The following is a 26012-nucleotide window of genomic DNA, read 5'->3' on the forward strand; positions in this document are numbered from 1 at the left end:
TTTAACACTCGAGCAATCCTTACTCCTTAGCCAAGTCCTTTTTAATATTAAATTTGTCGGATTTTTTAGGTTTATATATTGCATGTCCGTACACTCAAGTCTTTTACACATGCAGGACTCGGGGATCCACAAATTGGGTTTTCTTTGGTGGTGAGAGCACCCCAATCTTGGCAGATCTTCTCTTCTGATTTAAAATGGCTTCGATCACCTGATCAAAAATCTCAATTCTCTCTTATATATATATATATCCCTTTGTAGATAAATGTAAAAGAAGAGAGAGAGAGAGAGTGAGAGGTCGGTTGGGTTTGTACAGATATATCTATAATCTAATTAGTTCAACTTTACGTAGAGTGTCGATTTTGAGAGTGGGAGATGATTTGTAGAGTGTGGGAATGCTGGGTTTTCGGGAGTCATTTGTTGCACTTAACGAGGTCGAGAGTTCCAATAAGCCCTAGTGGGTAGAGATAAAGGTAGATAATTTTAGAGAGAGAGGGTTTGGTTGGACTTTTCCAAGTTGGAATTTAGGGTTTGTCTCAGTGCAAATACTGAATTGGAGCTCGACTTATAGTTTAGTATGACACTCGTGTCTCTTTAATTTAGTTTATGGTGATGAAGATAGCAAACGCTATTTACAATTAGAAATAAATATTTATATAACTATTGTGGTAATACTTGATTCTGAAGAGTTCGAATGTGGTGTTTAGAGTCAGATCAGTCAGAGTTAGACCAGCCTAAAATGACCACTGCTAAAGGGGTGACAAACATATTTTTATATAATAATATAGCTCGTTACATAATTTGTTTGTTTCACACATAGAGTAAGACTATACCTACCCTAGCTACCTAGTTTATGCTAATTCATATAAGTATACCTTGAATCATTCTCAAGATTTTCTCTTTTCAGCCTCCTCCCCTCCTCTCTTCTCTCATCTTCTCAAAACTACATTCTTCTCTACACATGAAAATCTAGAGAGAGAGAGAGAGAGAGAATTACTGCTTCACCAATCACTCCTTCAAACCCTAGCTATATATAGTCCCCTGGGTAAACATCTATATCACTTGTTCTCCTCTCTGGCTTATGAACACCGCTAGCTATAGTTTTTGGGTTTCTTTGAATGTTTATCATAACATTTTCCATTTCCTTGTGCAGGAGAGGTTTTTGAGTTTTTGGAGGAAGAATTTCAATCAAAGCAAAATGGGGTCCATGAATTCAAACAACTGGCTTTCCTTTCCTCTTTCTCCTACTAATTCTTCCTTGCCATCACAACTCCACCCTTCTCACTCTCATCAATTCTCTCTAGGGTTAGTAAATGAGACCATGGACAACCCTTTCCAAAACCAAGGTAATTCTTTTTTCTTTTCATGCATATTTTCTGTCTGTTTTTTTTCCTTTTTCTTCTCTCAATCTCTCTCTCTTCTCTATACTGTGTGAATTTATAGAGTGGAATGTGATTAATACTCAAGGAAGCGATGAAGCTCCAAAGGTGGCTGATTTTCTTGGCGTGAGCAAATCCGAGAACCACTCAGATCTTGTAGCCTTCAACGATATTCAGGCCAACGATTCTGTCTCCGACTACTTATTCCCGATCAACAACATAGTCTCTGTACAAAACACCGTTGTAGACAATTCTAGCAACTTTGATTTCCAAGAAAAATCCAACAGCCTCCAATCGTTGACCCTATCAATGGGAAGTGGCAAGGGTTCTTCAACATGTGAAACGAGCACCGACAATACCAGCATTACTACCGTGGAAGCTACCCCAAGGAGGACCTTGGACACATTCGGACAAAGAACATCGATTTATCGTGGTGTAACAAGGTCAATTTATACACCCATTTTTGTTTTCTTTATAGAACCTTGTTTTCTTGGTCACTAGGTGATTGAGGATTTGGGGCCATTCACTCTTAGATTTTATATAAAGAAATCATATTAAAGCACATTTCTATTTATTTTCTTGGTCATTAGGCGATCGAGGTATTCTGGCCATTCACTCTTAGATTTTGTATCAAAAGCTCATATTAAAGCACATTTCGATCCATTTTCAACCCTTATATCAAATCTAAGAATAAGTGACAATGCATTCCTTGGTACCAGACGACCAAGAGAACTTTCTTTCTTTTTATACATTAACATAAATAATTTGCATCTGTAAATATATAAATAAAACAGGCATAGGTGGACAGGAAGGTATGAAGCTCATCTTTGGGATAATAGTTGCAGAAGGGAAGGACAATCCAGGAAGGGCCGCCAAGGTATTTATGCCCTATTCTCCTACCGCTAGGGTTTTCTGTGTTACATACACCAAAGTATAATTTTACCCCAAATGTGTCACTGACCATCATTTCCTTGATCTTCATCATGGTCGTTGTTGTTTCGGGCGTGGTTTTTCCAGTCTACTTGGGTGAGTACAGATTCTAAGTAGCTACAACTTGTTATTTAACATCCTGTATTCTTAAAATTGATGGTTTTGAATGTTTTTTTTATATGAAAGCAATGTTTTTTTGGCTTATTTTAAACAGGTGGGTATGACAAAGAAGATAAAGCAGCTAGGGCTTATGACTTGGCTGCACTAAAGTACTGGGGAACATCTACTACTACAAATTTTCCAGTAAGTTTATTTATGCCAAAAAAAAAAAAAAGAATTAACGGTTGCCAATGTGATAAAAATAAAATAAAGGAAAGAAAACGAGAGTTGTGTTTATATTCTATATGGCTCTTCGAGTAGTTTTATACTATTGCTGCAGATCAGTAACTATGAGAAGGAGGTGGAGGAGATGAAGAACATGACAAGACAAGAATTTGTGGCAGCTATTAGAAGGTAAATGAAATAGATAATGTATATTTCCCTAATTTGCACCTTTTTCTGTTTCAAGAATTTGTTTCTTTTGTGCTAGAAGGTCTTAACTTTTGTTTTCATTTAATTAAACTTTCAGGAAAAGTAGTGGCTTTTCTAGGGGAGCGTCCATGTATCGCGGAGTTACAAGGTACAACTAAACTAGCTAGCTAGGCACGCCTTGTCTCCATGTCTCTTCCTCTATCTCATTGCACGAAACAAAATCTTTGTTCAGGCATCACCAACACGGACGATGGCAAGCAAGGATTGGCAGAGTTGCCGGCAACAAAGATCTATACTTGGGAACTTTCAGTATGTCCATGCATTCAATACAATTATTGCATTGTATTTATATCACACATGTATGTATGAGTAATACTACATAGACCAAATGTGATGTGTCATCAATAAGAAATTAGCATGTGTTAACCAACACTTAAGTGATAATCCATCTATCAACAATCATGTCATATGATTTACAAAATATGGTTTAAATTGTTGGCTTCCCGGACATTACCCTATATGTATATATATTATATATAGTTATAACATAAATATTCCCTTGAAAATATATAAGATTATGGGATTCATGCAAAGCTCGATTAGAAAAATTAGTAGCCTCATTTTTGGTGGATAGGTATTTTTTTTATACATTAGTAATACTTCTTGGTGTAAGATACTTTTTGAAGTAAATGTGGTATGTGACTTTGATCGATTGAACTCTATATAGGTACTGAGGAGGAGGCAGCTGAAGCTTACGACATAGCAGCAATAAAATTCCGAGGCCTAAACGCAGTAACCAATTTCGACATGAATCGATACGACGTGAAGAGCATTTTGGAAAGCAATACTCTTCCCATTGGAGGAGGGGCAGCAAAGCGTCTCAAAGAGGCTCAGGCCTTGGAATCTTCTAGAAAACGGGAAGAAATGATGGCTCTTGGCTCCACGTTTCACTATGCGGCTGCCGGAGCTGCCAGTCCATCAACCTCAGCCGTTCGTAATTTGCAAGCGTACTCTTTGTTGCAGCCTCAGTCAACCTTTGATCAAAATGTACAGCAATCCCAGCCTCTACTGACTCTCCAAAACCATGACATTTCTCAGTACACCCACCATCATGACCCTTCTTCATACCAAAATTACATCCAAACCCAGCTTCAGTTGCACCAGACCCAGCAGCAATACCAGCCTACCCAGCAATTCTATAATAATTATGGACTTCAGAGTACACACCCAGCTTTGCTTCAAGGTCTCATGGACATGGGTTCTTCTAGTGTGATGGATCACAACAATGGGAGCTCTAGTGGGAGCTATAGTGCTGGAGAGTATTTAGGAAATAATGGAATTGGGTTGGCTTCAAATTCAACAGCAAACAATGGACTGGGTTCAGCAGAAGAACTTGCACTTGTGAAGGTTGATTATGATATGCCTAATGGAGGAGGGTATGGGTATTTTTACAATGTGGAGTGACTGAGGGTCGACATTGAGATTTTGTATGGGGAGATTAGTAATTTTGTGATCGGGAGGACTTGAGGATGGTTAGAGACAGTTTACTATTCCTTTTTTGGGTCTATTTTGGGTGATTTTGAAGTAACAGGAGCTGATTTTCAATGCAAACTCAAGGAGCTGGAGGACCTTTTATTTTGTTCTAGTATTTTGCTGTTGTTTTTTTGTCGATCTTTACATTGAAGTCTGACCATAAATTAATCCCGTTGTGGTAAAACTTGGTAGGATCAGTAGATATGGGTGCAAGTTGAAACCCTAAATTTTGTGTGCGTAAGACCTATTGCGCAGCTGCTGATGTAATTCTCCTTGTGTTACCGGCAGGCCATTATAATTTCCATTTGAGTTTACTCCACCTTATTTCAAATGCAAGTATTGTATATACGTATATCTTAACCTTCTCCACCGAATTATTGCATGGTGTAGCGTGAGAATATGCTGTAAAAATCAGTCTAACGTCAAGGAATAAAGAGACGTTGCATGAGCTTATAAGAAGTTCGGCTACTAATGACCATTTGTTTTAGGTGGAACTTCAACCTTTTCAATAGTATCAAAGTGGATTTTCTTACATGTGAAGCTAATGGCCTCATATGTCCATGTACTAGGCTCAAAGATTAATCACGCGGGAGAATTAGTTAAGAACATTGTACGGGCTTACAAGCGCACTTGCTACTCCCCTATTGCGTATTGCGAATTGGTTTCAGAGTACAATCTCAATAATATTACTAAATTTCTAGAAAGACAAAACCAATAGAATAGATTACCACAATTGTTTGAGATAATTATATTGCAGACTGATTTCAGGATAAAATCTCACTCAATTGCACTTTATTCCAATTCTTAAGCAATTGTTGATGTGGAGACATTATATCATCACAAGAATTTAAAAAAAAATAAAAAATACCATATCAAATTCAAATCCAACATACATACACCTTTGTGTATAGAAATTAGAGATTTAGAGTAAGAGAGAAAACTAACCCTCAAAAGGCTTTGGCGATAGCAGACCCTGATGCCCACAGAGGTACAAGATGAAGACGGATGTCAACGATTTGCACATAGTATAGATGATGAAGGAGAGAGGAAGAAGATGAATGTTGGAAAGGAGCTGAGTTTTCCAAGGCGATATTAGACCCGCCCGAGTCGTTTCGTTTTCTTTTTATCTTTACGTTATGCAGGTGGAGAGGGAGGCTGAAAGGGAGGGGAGAGAGACAAGAAATAAAAAAGGGTTAATACTTGATGCATGTCAACAAATTTGAGATTTTTTTTTTTTTTTTTTTTTTTTTTTTTCAAATTGTAGATAACATTCATAAAACAAGCCCAACCAAGACAAATTATAATATATATAGTCCTAGAAAGGACTGGCATACAGAAAGAAGACGCCACTTATGCAACTAAAACATGAGTAAATGAAGCATGAATAAAGGTTCTTCCCTACAGCAATTACATGTGGAGGATTTTTTATTTTCGATTGAAATTTTAGTTGTTGTTAGATTTAGTCTAGTTTTATAATCCATACTACTGTATATGCCGATTTACATAGTACCTAACATAAATTGGTTAAGTTGTGATAAGGTAGAAAAAATTAAGACACGAATTAGAAGCAGGAAAAATAGGAACTAATACTTATACTTAATTCTAAAATAAAGAAGAAGATAAACCTATAACTAGTCCACTTGAAGTACTATTATTATTAAAAATTTCGATATGCTTCTTAATAAAAATACTTTTGAGTCGAGCTCCTTTTTAGTAACAATGTCCAGAGGGCTTTTGGGTCCTTCTACACAAGTAATTGGGCCTCAGGCAAACATTTAAAGGTCCAAATGGACAAGCCCTTCATTTTCGGGCCTCAAAATTTTCTTTTCAATTCTTTTATTTTCTCCAAAAGAAAAAAAAAAAAAATCCTCTCAATTTCTTGATAAAAATAAATAAATAGAAAAACCACAAATTTAAAGCGGGGAGTGCGAAATACTACGATGCTAGAAATCCATTAACCGCTTCCCCAAGAAATGGAAGAACCATTAATTTAAAGAGGAGGGCAATTCGTACAGGCACAAGAAAAAAGCGATCCATCAATCGCTTCGTGGAAATTTGATAAATAGATATTTAATATTGTGTTTAGGCTTTCATTAATTTCACCGTTGAGGTAAGCTCTCTGCTGAAAGCTTCTAATTCATCCTTTATTTCTTTTTTCATCTGGGTCTGTTTTTGCTAGATTTATGTATTTTTTTTCCTGTGAATTCGAACTGAAATTGGAAGTACTGATTTAGGAGAAACAAATTGATTAATTTTTTATATGCGTGTATAAGTTGGTCCTGTTCTTGATTTGTTGTGTTTTTTTTTTTTTTTTTTTTTTTAGCTGTTACTGCGGTGAAAAAAGTTCATAGATTTCTGATTCTGAAGGACCCTTTGTGAATTTTATCTGAATTTGAATATTTTTTTTTGTTTATGTGGTGAAAAAATAGGATGGCTTTATATTTTTTTCATGAGACTTAATTTGTGTTTAATATTACAAAAAAGTGTTGAGGAATTTGAGATTAGGGTAAGTTTTTAGGAATTGCTTTGGAGCAAAAGGTTGTTGCTTGAGAAATTAATAAGCTTTTCTGAGACCAGGTTTTGGGTTTTGAATTCTGCCCTTTTCTTCGTAGGAGTTTAAGATTAGGATCCATGGTTTTGCCTAGGGAAAAACTTGATTTGTGGGTTAGATAGTATTGGATTTTGTGGGATGTTCACCTTGCTTTGACGATGATTGTTACAGCGTGGTGTTCTGTTAAAAGTAGGACGCTGGTGCAAAGAATATTAATTTGTTTGTAGTGAACAAAAGCCGGTGGTGCTGCTTTTTCTCCAGCTATAACTACCTGATTCTTTTAGTTTTCAGCTTGGTAGTATATTTGCTTATGATGCCCATATGTAGGCAAGTTTGTAATGTTCATCGTGGTCTTGAAATTCTGGTACAACCCTCAGTTTTTTGTGTCTTGCATTCTTCACAGAATCAAAAGTTTGTTTTGCTCTTTTCAGATCCTGTAATTCTTATAGTTTTTTTAAGAAGAATTGTAGCACCAACTTTTGCATCGTTAGTTGGCATTCCTCCGTGATGCATATCTATGTAGTATTTCTGCATTTGCTTTTAGCTCTAGAGATGTGCATCAAGGAAGATGGTAGTCTAATAATGGCGTAGAGCAAGTGTCACATATTTGTAAAAGCTTTACAATCATTTACCATTAAGAGTGTAAAGGAATGCATAATGTAAGCGAAGTGTCTGCCGTAACAATTCTAATAGGAGTTATTAACCTAAAATAGGAGCCTTTAACTAGTGAAAAGTCTAGATGAGGAGCAATCCAGAAAGTCTTGTTGTCGTTTTTCGTTGGTTAGTCATTTAACGGCATTGGACATCATCTATCCATGTATTTATAGTTCTACCCAGTAATCCATACGAATTTTAACTTTATAGTCCATCTCTGATCTAGCATTTGATATTTTTAGAAGTTTCTGGTGTCAGAATATTGTTCTTCTGTCACCGTAAGAATGAACATCAAGCAAAAATGGGTTATTGTAGTTACATTCTCTGGTAGCTGTTTTTCTAGTGGGTTTAGAAATGACCACATAGTAGAAATTAATTTGGTGTAAATTTTGAAGAAACTCCCACATTAAGAGCGTTGTCATCATGTAGTCCCAGCCTAATTTTGATTGGTGTTTCCCAATTGCATGATTGGTATTTTTTTTTTGTTGTGGTCTGAATACTCCTATATACAGGCTTCATTCACTGCCCAAATTGTCATTGATTCGAAATTGTGCAGTCAAATTGATTGCAGTCAGGTGCATTGGCTATGATAACCTAAATTCTTAGCTTACGCTCTCTCATTTCATTTATGATATTTCCCTAGCTGAAATTTTCTACTATGTATCACTATGTTTGAGAAGTTGAACCATATTTTACGATCTTACTCTTTTTTTCTGGGAACTAATATAATGTTCTTTTATCAGGACACCAAGTGACAAAAGAGATGGTGAAGGCATACAAGCAAGAGTACACATACAAGCACCCATGGGACCGGGTGACTTCTGCATCATGGAAAAAATTTGCTGATGCTGAAAACAAACGCACACTATCACATATCCTTGAAGTTGACACTCTGAACCACAAGCTTGATACCAGCACAGGAAAGCTTTACACCACACGTGCTATCACTGTCCATGCGCCAGGACCATGGTTTATCCGCAAAATTGTTCGCCAGGATGTCTGCCACTGCGTCGAGTCAACAGTTGTGGATGCGCAAGCACGATCAATGCAACTCACCACCAATAATATTAGCCTTGAAAAGTTCATAGAGGTGGAGGAAAAAATCAGGTATGATCCCCACCCAGAGAACCCAAATGGCTGGACATTATGCCGACAGGAGACTAGCATTCGAATCAAGCCATTATCAGCATTGGCATCGATGGCGGAAAAGGTTGAACAACGATGTGCTGAGAAGTTTGTGCAGAACAGTGCCAAGGGCAGAGAGGTCATGGAGAGGATATGCAAGTATCTTGAAGCTGAATCTAAAGGGATTTCTATCTAACCTGGACCGGACTTTTATAGTGTTAGGTCATAGGGCTTGTGAACCCTCTCAAAGTAGAAAATAATAGAAGCTGGAAAGAGTGCAGAACCGTGAACTATTTTTTAACCCCTGAATCTCTCGTCGATCGAAATTTTGATACAGAATGCATCAGTTTTGCATTATACGTAGTTCATCTATTGTGCTCCCTTGTGTTGGATACTTGCCCAGTTCTATCTATATCCTTGTGCACAATCCAAAAGTTTCTAATTGCCCTGTTTGAGGGAGCAGTTGAACACGAAACCTCGAGTGCAAAAACCGTGCCAAAACTCCATTGCTGTTACTAACTCCCTTTTTCGGCCGTTTTTTCTCTGTGAAAACGGTTATATTTTGAGTTCTGAAACTGATAAAACCATATGAAAACCTAAATATTTACGAACATGCATGAAAACACGATGGACCAGAAGGGGAGGGTAAATAGATTTATGCATGGAAACCACATCAATACTTTACAATACAAGATCCAGTGACATGTACTAGAAGAAAGAAATGCGATATAAACAGCGCGTAGACACATTACGAAGATTAACCCCAACCATGTCCACCAAACCGGCACAGAGTACAACTTAAAAAGACACGAGGCAACACATAAAGTTCTCCCAATCACAACAAATAGAGAGTTCTTCAGAGTGCAGAGATGCCTAGATCGCCTTGGCACCCCCGTAGGTATTAACATTATTAAACGGCAAGTGCTAAGATACCGCTGCAAACTCTGAAGCCATCTCGTGGATGAAAACAAGCATCAATTTCGAAAATGAAACTTCACCGCATCAGGCTTAGATTTTATCGAGCTTCTCAGCTTTTACGACAGGGTTGGCTTTCGCAATAGCATCGCGTCCAGCAGTGCGATAATCATAAGGGCAGTCATGTTTGTCTGAATAACGATGTACTGCACAAAAAAGGTGACCACACCGACAATTGAACCCTGTTAATCCAACCCGCTTGTTGCAAGTGTTGCAACGTTTTGGGCCCTCCGGCTTTGGCTCACCAGACGACCCTGAACCAAAGGAAAATGATGGTTGCGAAGAGAGAGTTTTTGGCTCCACTGGATGGGGTTGAACATCCACAGTAGCAGCCGCAACAACAGGCTCATTTGCACTGATGCTTGATGTTCCGTTGACTATGCTTCCAAAGGATGATGCAGCAAGCTTCGCCTGCTCCTGTTTCAACATCATATCCTTGTGACACTTGGAACACATATTCATAGTAGCTGCGCTTCCGAAAAACCCACAATTGTTTACACACAAAATAGGACCTTCAGGGGCAGCTTGACATCCAGTCTCCTCGTGCTCCATTTTTTTAACTTACCTGCAAAGAGAACACCTGAAAACTAACAATTAATGGGGAACAGCTTATTAAGAGTGAAAACTTACAACTCCACCACACACACACAACCAAAACAACAAACACATGAAAACTCAGCAAACACACCACTTATAACGAAAATAATGCTCGTGGTGTAATTTAATGCTGGTATATAAGCAATGAAAATACTAATTTTTTGTTTGAAAGGAAAAAGTTGTTAAGACTGCATACGATTCCATGTTACTTAATATCAATGAATGTGAAGTCAAGGTGTTTCTTTGTGTTTATAATTTGCACACAACAACTCATCTTTGAACAGAAAACGTTTAGATTTCAATCCAGAAAACCCGTAGAACATCACTAACAACATCCAAAGATGTTAAACCTGTAAAAGGCTAATTGAATTTGCATCATATGAACATATGCTTGTAAATTCAATAAGACACAAAAATAGAAAACCGCTAATTGAGCTATAAAAATCAGAAGCGAAATCTTTATTATAATACACGAACAGACATTCGTCATGCCAAGTACAGTAGTCAAGCTACATAAACACCTATCAACCAACTGATAGAAATTACATACAAAAAATAAAATCTAATCATTATAGACCACCTGATTTGTGCCAAAGTTTAAACTCAACCCCAGATTTATGGCCAATTAGCAATTACAATCTACCTAATACCGGACCTTTGACTCGCAAACTTTAACTAATCATTCATCCAAATAAATAATCCACACTCAAATTGCAAATTTGCAGAAATTTGCAGAAAACCCATCAAAAACACCCGGAATCAACAAAAACTGGGTTATCAACACAAAAATCCCCAAATCCCAAATTTACAGAGAACCCCTAAAAAACACTTCAAATCTACAAAAACCCAAACTTGGTCAGCTATACAAGCAAACATAACATATACACATGCATACATCCAAAATTGCAAATTTGCAGAGAACCCTAAAAGCACTAAAATCAACAAAAAAAAAAAAACCCCAAACTTGGTCAGCTATACAAGCACATACACACATACACAGAAACCCTACCCTGTTAAAACAAATCTCTTGAAATTGAACCTACCGATTCCCGAGCTCAGAATCGCATCGGACACGAAGTCCCTGTTCACAAAAAAAACCAAGAATTACAATCAGAGAGTCAGCAACCGAATACGAAGATCGAAGGAAGCCCTCGATCAAAAGCAGAAAAATTGAACCAAACACAAAGAAATCAAGCAGTAATCAAAATTAGGGGATTTTCAAAACCCTAACCCTAGCAGATTTTGGATCGCCGAGGAGAGAGAAAGCGAGAGCCAGCCAGAAAGAGAGAGTCGCGTTTCGCTATTTTTCCTGTGCGACGCTCCCGTGCAATTTAACAACGACAGTTGCTATTATGAGGCCGACGTGGCGGTTTCCTATTGGTGGGAGGTCTTACCTCCGTTGGCTCGAAATTCCTCTTTTGTCCCTTTTCCGAGGTGCTAATAACGGTTTTGGAAAAGGTAGGAAAGTATGGTGGTGAGGTTAGGTGTAGTGGTCGGTTAATCACAATGGTAATGTCTGAGATTTTCTTTTCCAAGTCAAAATCAATAATATGGTTGTAGATTTTTTGGTTGGATACCAAACACAATTTAGATTTGATAACATGAGTATGTCGAGAGCAAGGTTCGAAAAAACACTAGTGGAGTGACCAAAAGAGTTTATGCGGATTTTTTTAATATAGTTTTTATTATATAGCAATCAAAACATATAAATAAGTATTACAGTTGATTGAATACATAAAATAAAATATGTATTCAGAGTTATTTTATAAGAAAGAAAGTCTAAAGTTCTTTTAAAAGAAATTTTTTCAAATTCTTAACCTAAAAAAAATAAAACATTGAATCGCCTACGATCCTACCTAATTGTCTCATGAAGTTTTCATCGATTTTCTAAACGCCTAGGCCTTAATCAGGCGCCCGGCCTCTGACTAGTGCATGGGTGGTCACTCAAACCGCTTTTTGAAACAGTGGTCTAGAGTAAGAATTTGTATTTGCAATGAAAAAATATACTAGTCATTCACGAATTTAATTATAATGTAAACATGTCTTTTCGATTGGTCAAAAATGTACAAATAAGAGTACATGTCAACTTGATCAATATAAAACACAAATTCATGGGTTAGATGATCACGAGTTTAATAGAGGCTTATAAAAAAGTATATTAGAGATTTTAAGAAATAATGTTGTCTTGATGAAATTATTTCCTACTGGCAATATACCTTAAACTAATCTACATGGCAGGAGTAAAGATTCGAGCTCTAAGCAATGTGACTACACCCGCATGTGCTGTTGCAACGACCAATTTAATTTTAATAGATTTATTATTTCTAGGAGAAAACTTAACAATTCTTAAGCAATTTTGATGATAGATTGAAAATTAACATAACATATATAGTTGGAAAATTGCACACAAACTTTATAGTTTAACTTCCATTTGGTTGCTTATCTTTTACTCTCAATCAAACTATGAACTGCATATATATGATGGGTGACACCTCAACCACATATATTATGGTAGTGATGATGATACATATGGAACCTCAAATTGCAAGCAAACACTGCCTTTACAAATTTTGAACATAAAAAGGTTTGCAAACCAGTCACTAATGAGTTCTATTTTTTTCCCTTTGCTTTTGCCTCAAATATTCTCTCTTTTTTATACTTTAAAACCTCATTTGTGTTTGATTTAAAGCATGTCTTTCAGCCATCACTTTCTTTCTTTCAGGTCTTGTCTAGCTAATCTTTAAGCAGTACTGCTGTCTTGATTACTGTTAGTCATATGGTTTCTTCATGATTCCTTTTTATTCGACTTGCATGCTTCTCTCTTGTGCTTCGATTATTCGAAGGTGGTTCATGGAACTACGAATGATAATTTGGTATCAAAGATGGAAGTGACGCGGTTGTAGAAGAGGTGTTAAATGGCACAAACCCTGTTTAGCACAACTTTTGGGCTCGGAGTCAGATTTTGAAAATTTCTCTTACAATCCTTGGTATTCCAGAATTCTTTTCCAAGGGTCACTGTTCGTAATCCCTAATCCATAAGTTCCTCTGTGTCAGGAAGATTATAAGTAATAGAGCAAATTGGGGGAGGAGTTTTTGGAACTGGTTTCTTGTTCTTCACAAATTTGAGAAAAAGAGGTAAGAAAATCATATGGAAGTTTTTTCTTTTCTTCGTTATTGTGTTCCTTCTTGCAGATGAATTAGATAGCAAATCAAAATTACACAAATATTGTTCAGTGCAAAGATTCATGGGTGTAAAAAAAAGGTAACAATTTGCTAAGCATATGTTATTCTTTCAGAAATTTCTGCAACCTCCATTTAATTCAGGAAATGTCTTCTTCCAGATTAGATAGTTAAAACTAGATAAGGTCTATAGAACATTTTTTTCTGGCCCGGCTAGTGCTATCTGTTGATTACCTCCACCCGAAATAAGATCTATGGGAACATTTTTTTCTGCAACCTGCTTTGTGCTTGCATTGGATTCTTTGGTTAAAATACATTTGGATCATATCATTAACTTAGCTGCAATCTTTTAATTGGAAAAATCTCATACTTCTTTGATATAAGGAAGAGATAATTCTTCGGAGAAGATCATTTGTTGAAGGAAGCGATCGAAACACATGCCTTACCGAAGAAACCAAGACCGGCTTTCTACAAACACCATTCACCCCTTTAAGACAAAACATTATTAGGATTCATGCTAAGTAAAGAGTGGCCAACCTTCCATTGTTATCCTCTCTACGCAAAGTCCAACTTGTTGCATTAGGCAAGTATGTGGACTTGCCCAATATTGCAAAATTTGATCTGAATTCGCTTATATGTATTTTCCAAATACATGTGTCATTGGTCAAGAGAGCTTCTTAGAAAAACCCTACAGCAATAAATCAGATATACGATCTCTAGGTTACGAAATTTCCATTGGCGTGGTTTTAGTTAATTTAGTTGAGCATAGCAAATTTGTAAATCTAATCGACCTTCCTGCGAATGAAAGTCTGGTTTTATAAGAGCTCGTTGCAGTTAGCTTCACATTTATTTGTTTGTATAAAAGCATAAACATAAAGTGACACTTCCATGTCATAGAAAAGTTGCAGAAGAAGAAGATGATCTTAGTTTTCTCTGGTGGAATCTCATCAATTAATTCACGTGATCAGCTGTTGATCACCTCCTGCATTTCTCCATTCCCAATTTCTTTTCATATTATTTTGAATTGGCAATAAAATAAAACACGAAACTATCCTTTTATTTACATGATTAAATGAATAAGTTGTTGATATAGTATCAATAAGCCGTCAATAACATTAGTAAATATCAAGTCAATAGCGGAAGATATCATTGTGTTTATCGATATACATCCACATTATCTATCGATACAAACTTCGTCCTTTTGACAAAAAATAAAAGTTTGATAAATAATATTTCGTGCGTGTGTATAATATTGTTAAACTGTCGATGACATTAGTAGATAGCAAGTCAATAGTAAAACGTATCATTGTATTATCGATATACATATTACACCATTATCCATCTATGCAAAGTTCATCCATTTATGTCTTGGGGATTAAGCAACGTAATCAGAATCCTAGAAAAATTGGATATATTATCCTAGATTCCCTCCTAGATAGTCTCTCGATTAATTGGAATTACTCTCCCTACAGGGATTGTGAAGATCTCTATAAATACCCTAACTTGGGCATTGATCGGGCATGTCAATCGATGAATTAATCAATCACAACTGAAGATACATCTCTCTTATATTCTCTCTATGCTTAACATAGGTTCATTCTGCATCCACGCGGTCTACGCGCAAACATATCCATGGAGAACTCATCTCTTTAACTGCCCAACATAGCCTATTTACCAAGGATGGTTCATGATGTAGCACATATCAAACCATTCTTTCTTAAAACTACACCAGCGATTTGATTCTTCTTCCCGGAGATATGTACGCATTCTGATTTAGTTTCAACCACACCCCCCAGTTGTGTGACCATGATATCTAGGCCTATAACACGTGGCACTTCGGGTGGCAAGAATGGCTGGAAAACTTATAGTCCATGGAGCGCAATCTGATAGCCTTAGTTCGATAGGCTAGGCTTAAGGCCTATTGAAGATACTACTTCCTAAGTAAGGAAACCCTAATTCAAGTCAAATCAGGATATATTGAGGATTAGCAACATAATCATAATCCTAGTAGAATTAGATATCTTCTAGATAATCTCCCAATTTAAGGAGATTATTTTCCCTGCAAAGACTCTTAAGATCTCTATAAACACCCTAGCTTGGGTATTTATCTAACAAATTCTTTAAGGATCCAAGACTTTATCCAGCCTTCCCTTTGACTCTGAGACGATACTTCATCTTCTCTAGACGACTACAACATAAATGTTCTCTCTGCACCTGGTAGATGCTCATCTTGCCTACACACCGCTGTCACGCGAAAACATGTCCATGGATAATTATCTCCTTAACACTCTATCATAGGTTGTTCGTTAAGGATGGTTCACGATGTATTGCACATCATGCCATTCTATCTTAGAACTACATTCGTGGTCTGATTCTCCTTCCCAAAGATATGTAGAAGTTTTATTCTGATTCAAGTTTAACCTCTTATTCCCTTCACTGAAGATCATGTGCAATTCCGACTAGATTTCGCCTACGGCTAAGGATCTGCGCGTTTTTTGTTCCAACACCAATCAACCCCATTCACCGGAGATCATGGACAATTCTAACTTCCATCCGTAGATGTGCGATAATTTGGTTCCAACATATTGCACTAATTAAACTGGTGGAATTGCAAATGAAGCAAACACATGATAAACAAAGAAAGATTAATAAACGTAGCCAAGAAGAATAATATGAGTAAATAGCGTTATAGCTTCATTTATTGGGGAACATATTATACGCACACGCCCTAATTAAAAAGATGATCAAGTACTTCTCTCGTCCTATTTTATCACTTAATTAACAATTTAGTTCAAGTAAATGGCCAAGAAGGGCAAGAGTGAAGCTCCAACCAGAGATCCAACGGCGTTCATGTTGCTTCCACTACGTGCTGGAGCAGAAGCTTCAGGGCCAGCTGCGGCCGCAGCGGTGGGGGTGCTAGCGGGGGTGGCCGCAGAGGTTGTGGCTGCAGCGGTTGTGGCTGCGGCAGGGGTGGCTGCAGCGGTTGTGGCTGCGGCGGGGGTGGCTGCGGCGCCCTTTACAGGTTCAGCGTTGGCGGCTGCGGCGCCCTTTACAGGTTCAGCGTTGGCGGCTGCGGCGCCTTTTACAGGTTCAGCAGCCATTGCTGCGCTTATGCAGACAACAACTACGAGGACAACCAAGGCAATATTCTTCATGGCCATTTTGTGGGTGGCGTGTGGTCGGTCGAGGGATCGAAAACACGCCTTGTAATCGGATGTTTAGAATTTAGAGTATTGTATTGATCTAGTAGTAGATTGTAGCTGTCCTGAGGAAAATAGGGAGAGCCTTGGGGGTTATATAGCTTTGGAGTTTCTAACTATGGAGGAGCATGTTGGTTATTTTTGGAATAAATCTGTTGGGTTTTGTTTGAGGTAGGGAACGGTTCTTAGGTGCGTGTGCTTTGCATGAACAACGCCGCCTATAATGGTATAACAAAATAACAAATGAAATGCCCCCCTGTATAGCTTAAATAGTTTAGAGTGTTCCCCCTACTATCGAGTTATTTTGTTTGTATCTCTATTCTTTTATTATTAATTATAAAGCTTGTTTGGAAGTGCTTTTAAAATGATTGAAAACATTTTTAGTGAAAATATTTTAGAACCAATCCTTAGTTATAATGCAAGTAAATCCTGAAAAAAATATTTAATATGCTTCTTGCGAAAACACTTTAAGTGATTTTAGAACCTAAAAATATTTTTTTTAGAAGTGCTTTCAGTAATTTTAAAAGCACTTCCAAACGAGCCTATAACGTCTATCTCTATTCTCCCAATATAACTTGTATCTTAAAACTGCGAAGAAATTAATTAAAGATGGTTTTATTGATGGAAGATATTATTGACACTCTAAAAAAATCATTTTGTACTTCTCAAATTTATTTTTCTTTCTTAAATATACAAAATTAGAAGTGCATGTCTCATAATTTGTTAAACAAACCTACATTTGAACAAAAATGCACATTTATTTTTTAGTTAAGGGGATTATCTTAAAACACTCACTTAACATACCCAAACTACTCTCACACACACCCTCTTCATGTAACACAGTTCTGTAGTGCAGGATACAACAGTCTTGCTCTCCTAAGATTCTTATTTTGAGGATCAAATGCATATTAGCCACAAGATTATATTAGTTTAGATCCAAAAGTTTAAAATATTTGACAACTTAATAAAACAAAACCAACTTAAAATTTATGAACCATAAAAAAAAAATTATATATATATATATATATATATATAATAAACTCATTTTCTTGTTTTGTTTTATTAAGTTGTTAAATATTTTATGTCTTTGGATCTAAACTAATATAATCATGTGACTAGTATGCAGTCCTCACTGATTCTCAAAATGAAGACATTAGGAGAGTAGTACTCCACTACTCAGGTACAACAAACAGTGACTACATAAACCTTGTATTTTCAATGCAAAACTACTAAAACAAGTTCAAGTATTCGGTTGCCTATGACATAAATTATATAAATTTGTAAAGTTCTGCCAAAATATTTTCGCGTGGCTTTACCTTGTACTTTCAGTGAGGGACTACTAAAAGAAGTTGAAATATCCATTCCTTATGACCGAAACTATAGACACATTTTGTTACATCTCAACCGAAATATCTTTATGTATTGGTTGTTTTGTCTACCAAAACTGTATCGTGGTTTTTAGTTTGGCCATTAATATGACACTGTTAAACCTGATGTAAAATGAGAAAAATATGAATCGTGCCTCATGTGGAGGGTAGGTTTAATTACTTTGTTCAAAATGAAGCCATGTCTCGTGGTTTGGGGTTTGACCAATAATATGATATTGTCTGCCGAAAGATCTTCTTCGGCGTGTAATTATATGCACCTTTAGTGATTAGGGTTTACTTTGTTCTACAACGAAGGACGACAGCAAGTATAGGAGCTTGAATAAAAATAGTCTTGAGATGTAGGTTCTTACGTTGGATTATTTGTGGTGCATGTGTATTGAGAAAACAAAGTTTATGGTCAAACCGGATTAATGATTCTTATGATGATATGGTATTCGGAAGATAGTCCATGTGATAAACAAATTAGGATTTGAACTCTCGCGGTGAACATTGTTAGCAAATTTAACTCAAAAGTGAGATTTATGTCAAATCTCAGTTAAGTATGGATAAAAATGTCCAACCACTCTTTATTTTTTGTTAACCTTCTTCTCTCTTCCTCTCTCTCTCTCTGTCCTCAACTCTCTGATCTCCAGGCTCTCACACATTTATTCTTTCTGTTAACATTCTTCTCTTTCTCTTTCTAAATTTCGTCTCCGTCCATGGATTGATGTGCGCAAATTTAATTCTAACATATAGTACTAATTAAAATAGCGGAATTGCAAAATGAAGCAAACAGATGATAAAACAAAGAAAGATTAATAAACTTAGCCAAGAAGAATAATATGAGTAAGTAGCGTTATAGCTTCATTTATTGGGGAATATGTTACACGCACATCCTTTTTGATCAAGTACTTCTCTCATCCTTTTTGATCACTTGATTAACAATTTAGTTCAAGTAAATGGCCAAGAAGGACAACAGTGAAGCTCCAACCAAAGATCCAACGGCGTTCATGCTACTTCCATTAGGTGCTGGAGTAGAAGCTTCAGGGCCAGCTGTGGCTGCAGCGGCAGGGGTGGCTGCAGAGGTGGTGGCTGTGGCACCCTTTACAGGTGCAGCGGCCATTGCTGCGCTGATGCAGACGGCAACTACGAGGACAACCAAGGCGATCTTCTTCATGGCCATTTTGCGAGCGGCGTGTGGTCGGTCAATGAATCGAAAACACGCCTTGCAATTGGAATGTTAAGAGGCTTGTAGAAGTTTGTAGCTGTCCTGAGGAATATAGGAGGGCAGTGGGAGGTATATATAGCTTTCTATGGAGGAGGATTTTGTTATTTTTGGGATGAAATCTGTTGGATGTTGTTTGAGGTTTGGAAGGGTTAGTACGTAGGTGTATGGTTTTGCATGAACAATGCCTACATGCATGGGTATAACAAACTAACAAATTAATTAAGTAATAAATACCAAGAATATAGGAGGATATGACCAATATTTATACCTATTTTGTACCATTGTATGTGAAGGTAACACCATGCATAATTACAGACTGAAAAATACAAGAAAGGTCACGTTTTTGTACGTAAAATATGAGCAACACCAATTCCCTCTAGAGCCCAAACTTCCATTTCTCCTACCCGTTGTCCCCCTTGCTTGGCCCTTCCTCTAAGGGGTTGTTGTGTAACAAGTGCATAATGTCCACTGGAACGTCCATGTATTTTATCATCAACTTGATGAATTAATTTCAAGATATAAGGCTTGAAATTAATTCATCAACGTCCATGTAATAAGTGCATAATGTCCACTAGAACGTCCATGTATTATATATGTACCATCTAATGTGTGGCCAATGATTATCTGATACTTAAATCCGTCAACAAGAATCACATTCAAATTGAATCGGCCTAATGTGAATCCGTTGATAATCAAATTATTGAATTCATAACATTTTATAGATCATCAACCTTAATTTATCAAATTGTGAACTATTAAGCATCAAATTCGTATAATTTATTGTGGGATTCTCTTAAGACCTAAACAAATTAAATCCTTAATAGCATGTGCTTAATTTTCTTGAAATGTTGGTATAGTTCTAAATACAGAAGAAAATTAGTAGTCTTTTTTGAAGAAAAACTTGGATAAGGATATCCAATCACATCATTCATAAAATATTTATGTCAAACATCAAATTATTGTATTTAAATTTCACTAGACCTCACATGATTTCACTCTGTGTGAGCTCTACCAAATATTTACTCCTATCTTTAGGGGTGAATCAAGAAATATTTCATGTGAAAACAAGTAATTTCACATCCCGGTCCTGGGCGGATCACTTTCCCCGCCCGGTCCACCACCGTAGCACGATATTGTCTGCTTTGGGCTTACCATTCCCTCACGGTTTTGTTTTTGGGAACTCACACGAGAACTTCCCGATGGGTCACCCATCCTGGGAATGCTCTCGTGCGCTACTCGCTTAACTTCGAAGTTCCAACGAAACCCGAAGCCAGTGAGCTCCCAAAAGGCCTCGTGCTAGGTAGGGATGAGAATGTACATTTAAGGATCACACCCCCTGGGTGACGTGGGATGTCACAATCCACCCCCCTTAGGGGCCCGACGTCCTCGTTGGCACACCACGACCAGGGTTAGGCTCTGATATCAAATTGTCACATCCCGGCCCAGGGCGGATCACTTCCCCGACCCGCTCCACCACCGTAGCACGATATTGTCCTCTTTGGGCTTACCATTCCCTCACGGTTTTGTTTTTGGGAACTCACACGAGAACTTCCCGATGGATTACCCATCCTGGGAATGCTCTCGCGCGCTACTTGCTTAACTTCGGAGTTCCAACGAAACCCGAAGCCAGTGAGCTCCCAAAAGGCCTCGTGCTAGGTAGGGATGAGAATATACATTTAAGGATCACACCCCTGGGTGATGTGGGATGTCACAAGTAAACATTTGGGAAATTTTATTTAAACTCATATAACTTCTTTTTACACCCAACTTAAATTTTAAATGTTAATTGTCTATTTTACCCTATTGCATAATTATTATTTAGTACAAAATGAAATTAATAATAAAAGTCAAATTTATCAATAGACCCACATACTATAATTAAACCCTAGCATCACCCTTTATTTATCTTACGTTCATTTCGACTAAAACCCTAGTAGCTCTGATAGAGAAAAACAAGTTTTTCTATTGATGGATGGTGATTTTGAAGTTTTTAATTCTCCAACTAAGGTATGACTCAATTTATGGATATTTTGTTTGTTTGCTTCTTCTTTGGATTAAATTTCATACTTTTTATATTATATTGTATTTGTTTCTCTACTGTCTGTATGCGTCCGAAAACACCAGTGCAAGGACTTTTGATTAGTACTGCAAAGACATAAAACTTGATTCTTGGTGCATAAAGATTGCTCAACCTTAACCACAAACTAGCGGGTGACATGTCTTGCACTTTTTTTATTCGAAATAGCTCCAATTTGTTTATTAACAGCAACAAAACATCCAACCCTATGTCACTTCAAAGTTTCTTAAAAAGTACATAAAAATGCTCGATTTAAAAAGGACTTAACAATAACTTTCTCTTGGCAAATTCAAGTCTATGAAATGATCTCTTGGATCCCAAGTCCATGGATAGGTTGTGGTAGCAGAAAGAAAAAAAGCAGCCATGGAAATGCTAGTCCTATACAACATATGCAATTATAGAGGGGCAAATGATGCCTCTTTGAAGAAAAAAAAAACATTCAATTAGAGATTTTATTTTATAAAAGGAATAAGTGTAAAGATACTTTTACATTTTGAATTAGGTTTGAGATAGTAGTTTAGGTAATAAATTTGGGTTTAAAAAAATATTAATTCTTTAATAAAAAAACAATATAGATGAATAAAGTAAATTATGTGTAAAAATAAATTAAATGAGTTCAAATAAAACTTCCTTAAACATTTTCCTTCATTTATCTTTCCTTTGGTAAAGTATCATTTTTGAAGTTTCTTTACTCAACGGTCTAGATATTGCCACCCTATACAACAAAGACAACAACCGACCAATAGAGCCGTTATGGGGACCACAAAAGGAACAAAAGGCTGACACGTCACCTTCCAATCATGGGGCCACACAACATAACGGGAGAGTAACGTTACCATCCTCGTACTCATATTTTTGTTTGAAAAGTTTCAAAGTTTAATTACAAATAATTAAAATTAAAACGGTCTATAAATACATTTCTCAGAGTCCCTCACCTTATTCAGTCAGCCTGAGACACACACACACACACTCTCTCTCTCTCTCTCTCTCTCTCTCTCTCTCTCTCTCTCTGTGTCTCCTTACAGTTCGCTCAATCCATTCTTTGTTCCTCTCTAGAAATGGCGCAAGTTAGCATCTGCAAAGCTGTGTTCTTGATGATAATCGCCATTGTGCTCGTCTCAGTTACAGCTCAGGATAGCGCGCCGGCACCATCACCGGCATTGGACGCTGGAGCCGGAATTCCAGTGACCATCTCCCGCGCTTTTGTTTACCCTTCGTTGCTGCTCTCTCTCTTTGCGCTGCTGCGGCATTAGGGAGATTTGAGACTGAGATTGCTATTTAATTATTGTGGTATTTTCTGTATCCTTTTGGAGATGGATTTCATCATTTGTTATGGTTGTCATATTGCTTCATCATAATATATAATACAGTACTGGTCTGAATGTGCTATTTGTGGCCTTCAAATTTGCATTTCTAGAGCCCACGGCCGCGGTCCAGCGGCCATGGCCATCTCTTTGGCCCGATCTGACAGCGTATACAAGTCTCAAAAAGTTGATCGGTATTTTGATTAACCACTTGAAAACAATATTCTACCAATTAATTTGAAGTTCAGAAGCTAACTTAGACGCAATGCCTACTTTACATTTGACATGCCTACTCACAAGTTCATAACCTACGGGCAAGTAACAGCAGAACTTGCAGCCGGAGTCCACTCGAGAATGTTAAAATCAACCACCCTAAAATTTTCATATTTCTAACAAAGTCAATGGTGTCGTGTAGGGGAATTTTTACTTGAATTTCCCGTTGTGTAGACCAATAGCAATTCTAACTTCTTGTTGATCTCAAATATTTCGGATTTTTCTGATCCCCTACAAGTTTAGAATCGCCATTGATTTCGACAACAAGAAATTCCAGTATATGGCTACCACAATGTAGCCAGCATACAAGAATCTCCTACACAGCCTTTGCCATTGTTAGGTACAAATATTTCGGCTTTTGTTGATCCTCTTAACTCATCATCCAGCAATATATAACTAATCCTTGAAGGTGGGTTGTCGAAAAAAGCATCCACCAACATCCATATCTTGATGAATGATTTCTACGTTCAAACCAATAACTTTGGCTTAGTATTTCTAGAGTTTCAAGTTTGGGTTGGACCTCAGTTCAACTTCTTGATGGCGGCTGGTGCCCAGCCTCCCTAGTACAGAGTGCGGGAAGCTAAACCTTAGACAAATTCTGAGAAGTAGCTTAATGTGTAATCCAAACTATGCTCAAACCATTCATACTAATACAACACAACAAATGCTTCAGAGAAACCAAAATGTATGCCACGATAACAACCTGTTCAGACAATTCATAACAAATCAGCGATCCGTGTTGCTAAAAGATCTTGAATGTAACACAAAGGAGAAGAAACCACATTCATCTCTCTGTTCTCAACAATATGAAACATCTAAAATTCAAATTCACAAAGTTATCAGATTCATACAACTCCTGCCAAGAATTTCAATTTCGCTCTGCCGCCATTCCCAATTAATGGCATTATTGATTCCTAAATCGAAATGAAAAACTAAAGAATTCATCGGTGAAATTATATCACTACAACAAGAAAATTCGGAACTTTAAAGCCTCAAACTTCCAAAAATTCAACTCTTTTCCTAAGCATCAATGCCTATTCCCTCACCTAAAGATCAATCCTTTTGAATCAATCATCGAACTATGAACTATCCAAGTATAACCCGTTTCTGCAATCATGTATACTAACAAAACCGAAATATAACCGAAAAAAGATACAAAATTTAACTCATACCAATCAACTACACGCTCTTAGCATCTTTACCATCTTTAGCATCTTCATCGGCACCGCCACCGGCCTCCTCCAGCTTCTTCTTATTCTTCTCAATCGCGGCGGCGACTTCACCCGGCATGTACTTCTCGTCATGCTTGGCCAAAACCTCCGTGGCGGCGAAATAGCACTCGCCGGTCCTCGCCTTCTCCGATATGCTTTTCGTCGAAATCTCCTTCCGAATTTCATCCGTGAAAGGCTTCACAAATCCCTCCACCACCACCGAGTGACCCTCCCGGAACAAATCGGGCAATGATCCCTTGTACCGGACCAAGATATCGGTCATCAAATCGGTGACGATGAACTCCATCTCCGGCGAGGAGGACGGCTGGACGACGCTGCCTTCGAGGACCAGGCCGCCGACCCGGAACTTGCTCTTGCTTGGGTTTGCGGAGTACTTCTCGATTGCGTCGGTTGGCGTGACGTAGAAGACGAGCTGGTCTTGGAAGCTGTTGAGGACAATGACAACGAATCCGGCGATGCAGCTGAAGGTCAGAGCGTAGGTCCAGAGTCGGCGGGTCTGGAGCTGGCGGGCGCGGGCACCGATGTCGACGGGTTTGGGGCGGGTCGGGCCGCGGCGGGCGGTGGAGAAGAAACGGAGAGTGAAGGGAAGGTGGGGATTTGATGGAGGGTGGAGATGAGAGTTGGAGAGTCGGGAGAAGATAAACGGTGGAGATTTGATGGCGTGGTGGTGGATCGGGGTTGTGGTTCGGAGGAGGTGGGATTTGAGGCGGAAGGCGATGCGAGTGGCCATTTGGAATTCCATTTTTTAATTTTCTCGAGAAAGTGATGAAAAATTAGGTGGAAAAATGAGGGCGGTCGTCTACGGGTTTAGAGAGGTAGAAGAAGCAGCTTCGATCTTCAACTATGGCAGCGTAGAGGGGTGTTTTCCGTGGTTTCCGGAGGGATATGAAGGGAATTTGGAAAATTTAATTAAAAAGGTTGTTTTGAAAGTTTATTACTTTCCGCAAAACTTTTTTATTTTATTTAAACTAGCTTTAATAAAGAGTGTTGTTATGTTAATGTAACTGGTTAACTTAGATATCATTTGAAATTTATTTTAAAATAAGCTTTCGATAAAAGTGTTTTTAAGTTTCAAAAATACTTGAAATGTCTTTTAAAAGAAGTATCTTGTAGAAAGCATTTAAGTACTTTTTATTAAAACTAGTTTTAAAATTACTTTCTTCAAAAACACTTTTAATTATTTTAAAAATATTTTCAATGAAGAACACATCTTGTTAAACCATTTTTTAGTATAACATAAAAGTCCAGAATTGCGTGGAGCCACACGGTTGAAGACTTGTGGAAAAACGAGGATGTCAATTTGGAATCTCTATTGTTGAACACAATTGATCGAGCATTTTAATTTTCAATTTTGTAAACGGGAAGGCATAAGACAAATTGATTCTCAACTTGGGACTGTATTCCATTGAGATTTAAAATATTTTGATTGAGTTATAAATTCGTGGATTTAAATTGATTTTTAAAGGCTCTTATGTGAATTTCAAAGTGAAATTTAATAGAATTTGTGAGACTTTAATAAGAAATATTACTGAATTAGATGAATTCTCATGAATTTTAATCTGAATGAGGATCCTTTTCGGATGGATTCCGGGAATCCTCCAATTGCGTTCGTTTATCATACATAGTGCGTCAATTTTCGTCAAGTACTGTTTATATTTAATTTTAAATAAAAAAATCTACAATGATTTTTAACCGCACGATATACAATGAACGGACGTGATTGGAGGATTTCCGGAATTCTTTCAAAAGAGAATCTGGCGAGGATTCTCATTCTACCTCAAAAGGCATCTAATGGTAAATTTTTGCTACATTATTAATAGTCAATACACATTTTTTGCTATTGTTTGGTCAATAACCCTGTTTTTTTTATCCTTTGATT

The 26012-nt window shown here is 37.3% G+C and overlaps 4 protein-coding genes across 9 annotated transcripts; 1 reads left to right on the forward strand and 3 right to left on the reverse strand.

Moving 5' to 3' along the window:
* The first annotated feature begins 974 nt into the window (after positions 1-974).
* LOC137714742 (AP2-like ethylene-responsive transcription factor PLT2) lies at positions 975-9068 on the forward strand. Of its 3 annotated transcripts, XM_068453876.1 has the most exons (9): positions 975-1343; positions 1441-1819; positions 2171-2253; positions 2394-2402; positions 2521-2609; positions 2746-2819; positions 2935-2985; positions 3070-3146; positions 3565-4520. In XM_068453876.1, exons 1-9 carry the CDS (start codon positions 1079-1081, stop codon positions 4299-4301), a joined length of 1764 nt encoding a protein of 587 aa, XP_068309977.1. In that variant the 5' UTR covers positions 975-1078; the 3' UTR covers positions 4302-4520. The 3 variants fall into 3 exon arrangements, with proteins under 3 accessions (XP_068309977.1, XP_068309978.1, XP_068309979.1); XM_068453877.1 differs by lacking the exons at positions 2394-2402; positions 2521-2609; positions 2746-2819; ... (1 more) ...; positions 3070-3146; positions 3565-4520 and adding an exon at positions 8328-9068 and having other exon boundaries at positions 1205-1343; XM_068453878.1 differs by lacking the exons at positions 975-1343; positions 1441-1819; positions 2171-2253; ... (4 more) ...; positions 3070-3146; positions 3565-4520 and adding exons at positions 6265-6480; positions 8319-9068.
* Positions 9069-9330: 262 nt separating this feature from the next.
* Positions 9331-11617, reverse strand: LOC137714743 (zinc finger A20 and AN1 domain-containing stress-associated protein 8-like). Of its 4 annotated transcripts, none has more exons than XM_068453882.1 (3): positions 11504-11617; positions 11316-11353; positions 9331-10240 (listed from the first exon to the last, which is right to left on the reverse strand). In XM_068453882.1, exon 3 carries the CDS (start codon positions 10225-10227, stop codon positions 9709-9711), a length of 519 nt encoding a protein of 172 aa, XP_068309983.1. In that variant the 5' UTR covers positions 10228-10240; positions 11316-11353; positions 11504-11617; the 3' UTR covers positions 9331-9708. The 4 variants fall into 4 exon arrangements, with proteins under 4 accessions (XP_068309983.1, XP_068309980.1, XP_068309984.1 ...); XM_068453879.1 differs by having other exon boundaries at positions 9331-10255; positions 11504-11593; XM_068453883.1 differs by having other exon boundaries at positions 11282-11353; positions 11504-11586.
* A 4482-nt stretch (positions 11618-16099) lies between these two features.
* On the reverse strand, positions 16100-16706 carry LOC137716621 (uncharacterized). The gene has a single exon (XM_068456065.1). It carries the CDS (start codon positions 16611-16613, stop codon positions 16239-16241), a length of 375 nt encoding a protein of 124 aa, XP_068312166.1. The 5' UTR covers positions 16614-16706; the 3' UTR covers positions 16100-16238.
* Positions 16707-23706: 7000 nt separating this feature from the next.
* Positions 23707-25023, reverse strand: LOC137716450 (cytochrome c-type biogenesis protein CcmE homolog, mitochondrial-like). Its single transcript, XM_068455911.1, has one exon. The coding sequence runs from the start codon at positions 24873-24875 to the stop codon at positions 24081-24083; it is 795 nt and encodes a 264-aa protein (XP_068312012.1). The 5' UTR covers positions 24876-25023; the 3' UTR covers positions 23707-24080.
* Positions 25024-26012: the final 989 nt, after the last annotated feature.

The sequence above is a fragment of the Pyrus communis genome, chromosome 14, assembly GCF_963583255.1.
Source record: "Pyrus communis chromosome 14, drPyrComm1.1, whole genome shotgun sequence".
Lineage (NCBI taxonomy): Eukaryota > Viridiplantae > Streptophyta > Magnoliopsida > Rosales > Rosaceae > Pyrus > Pyrus communis.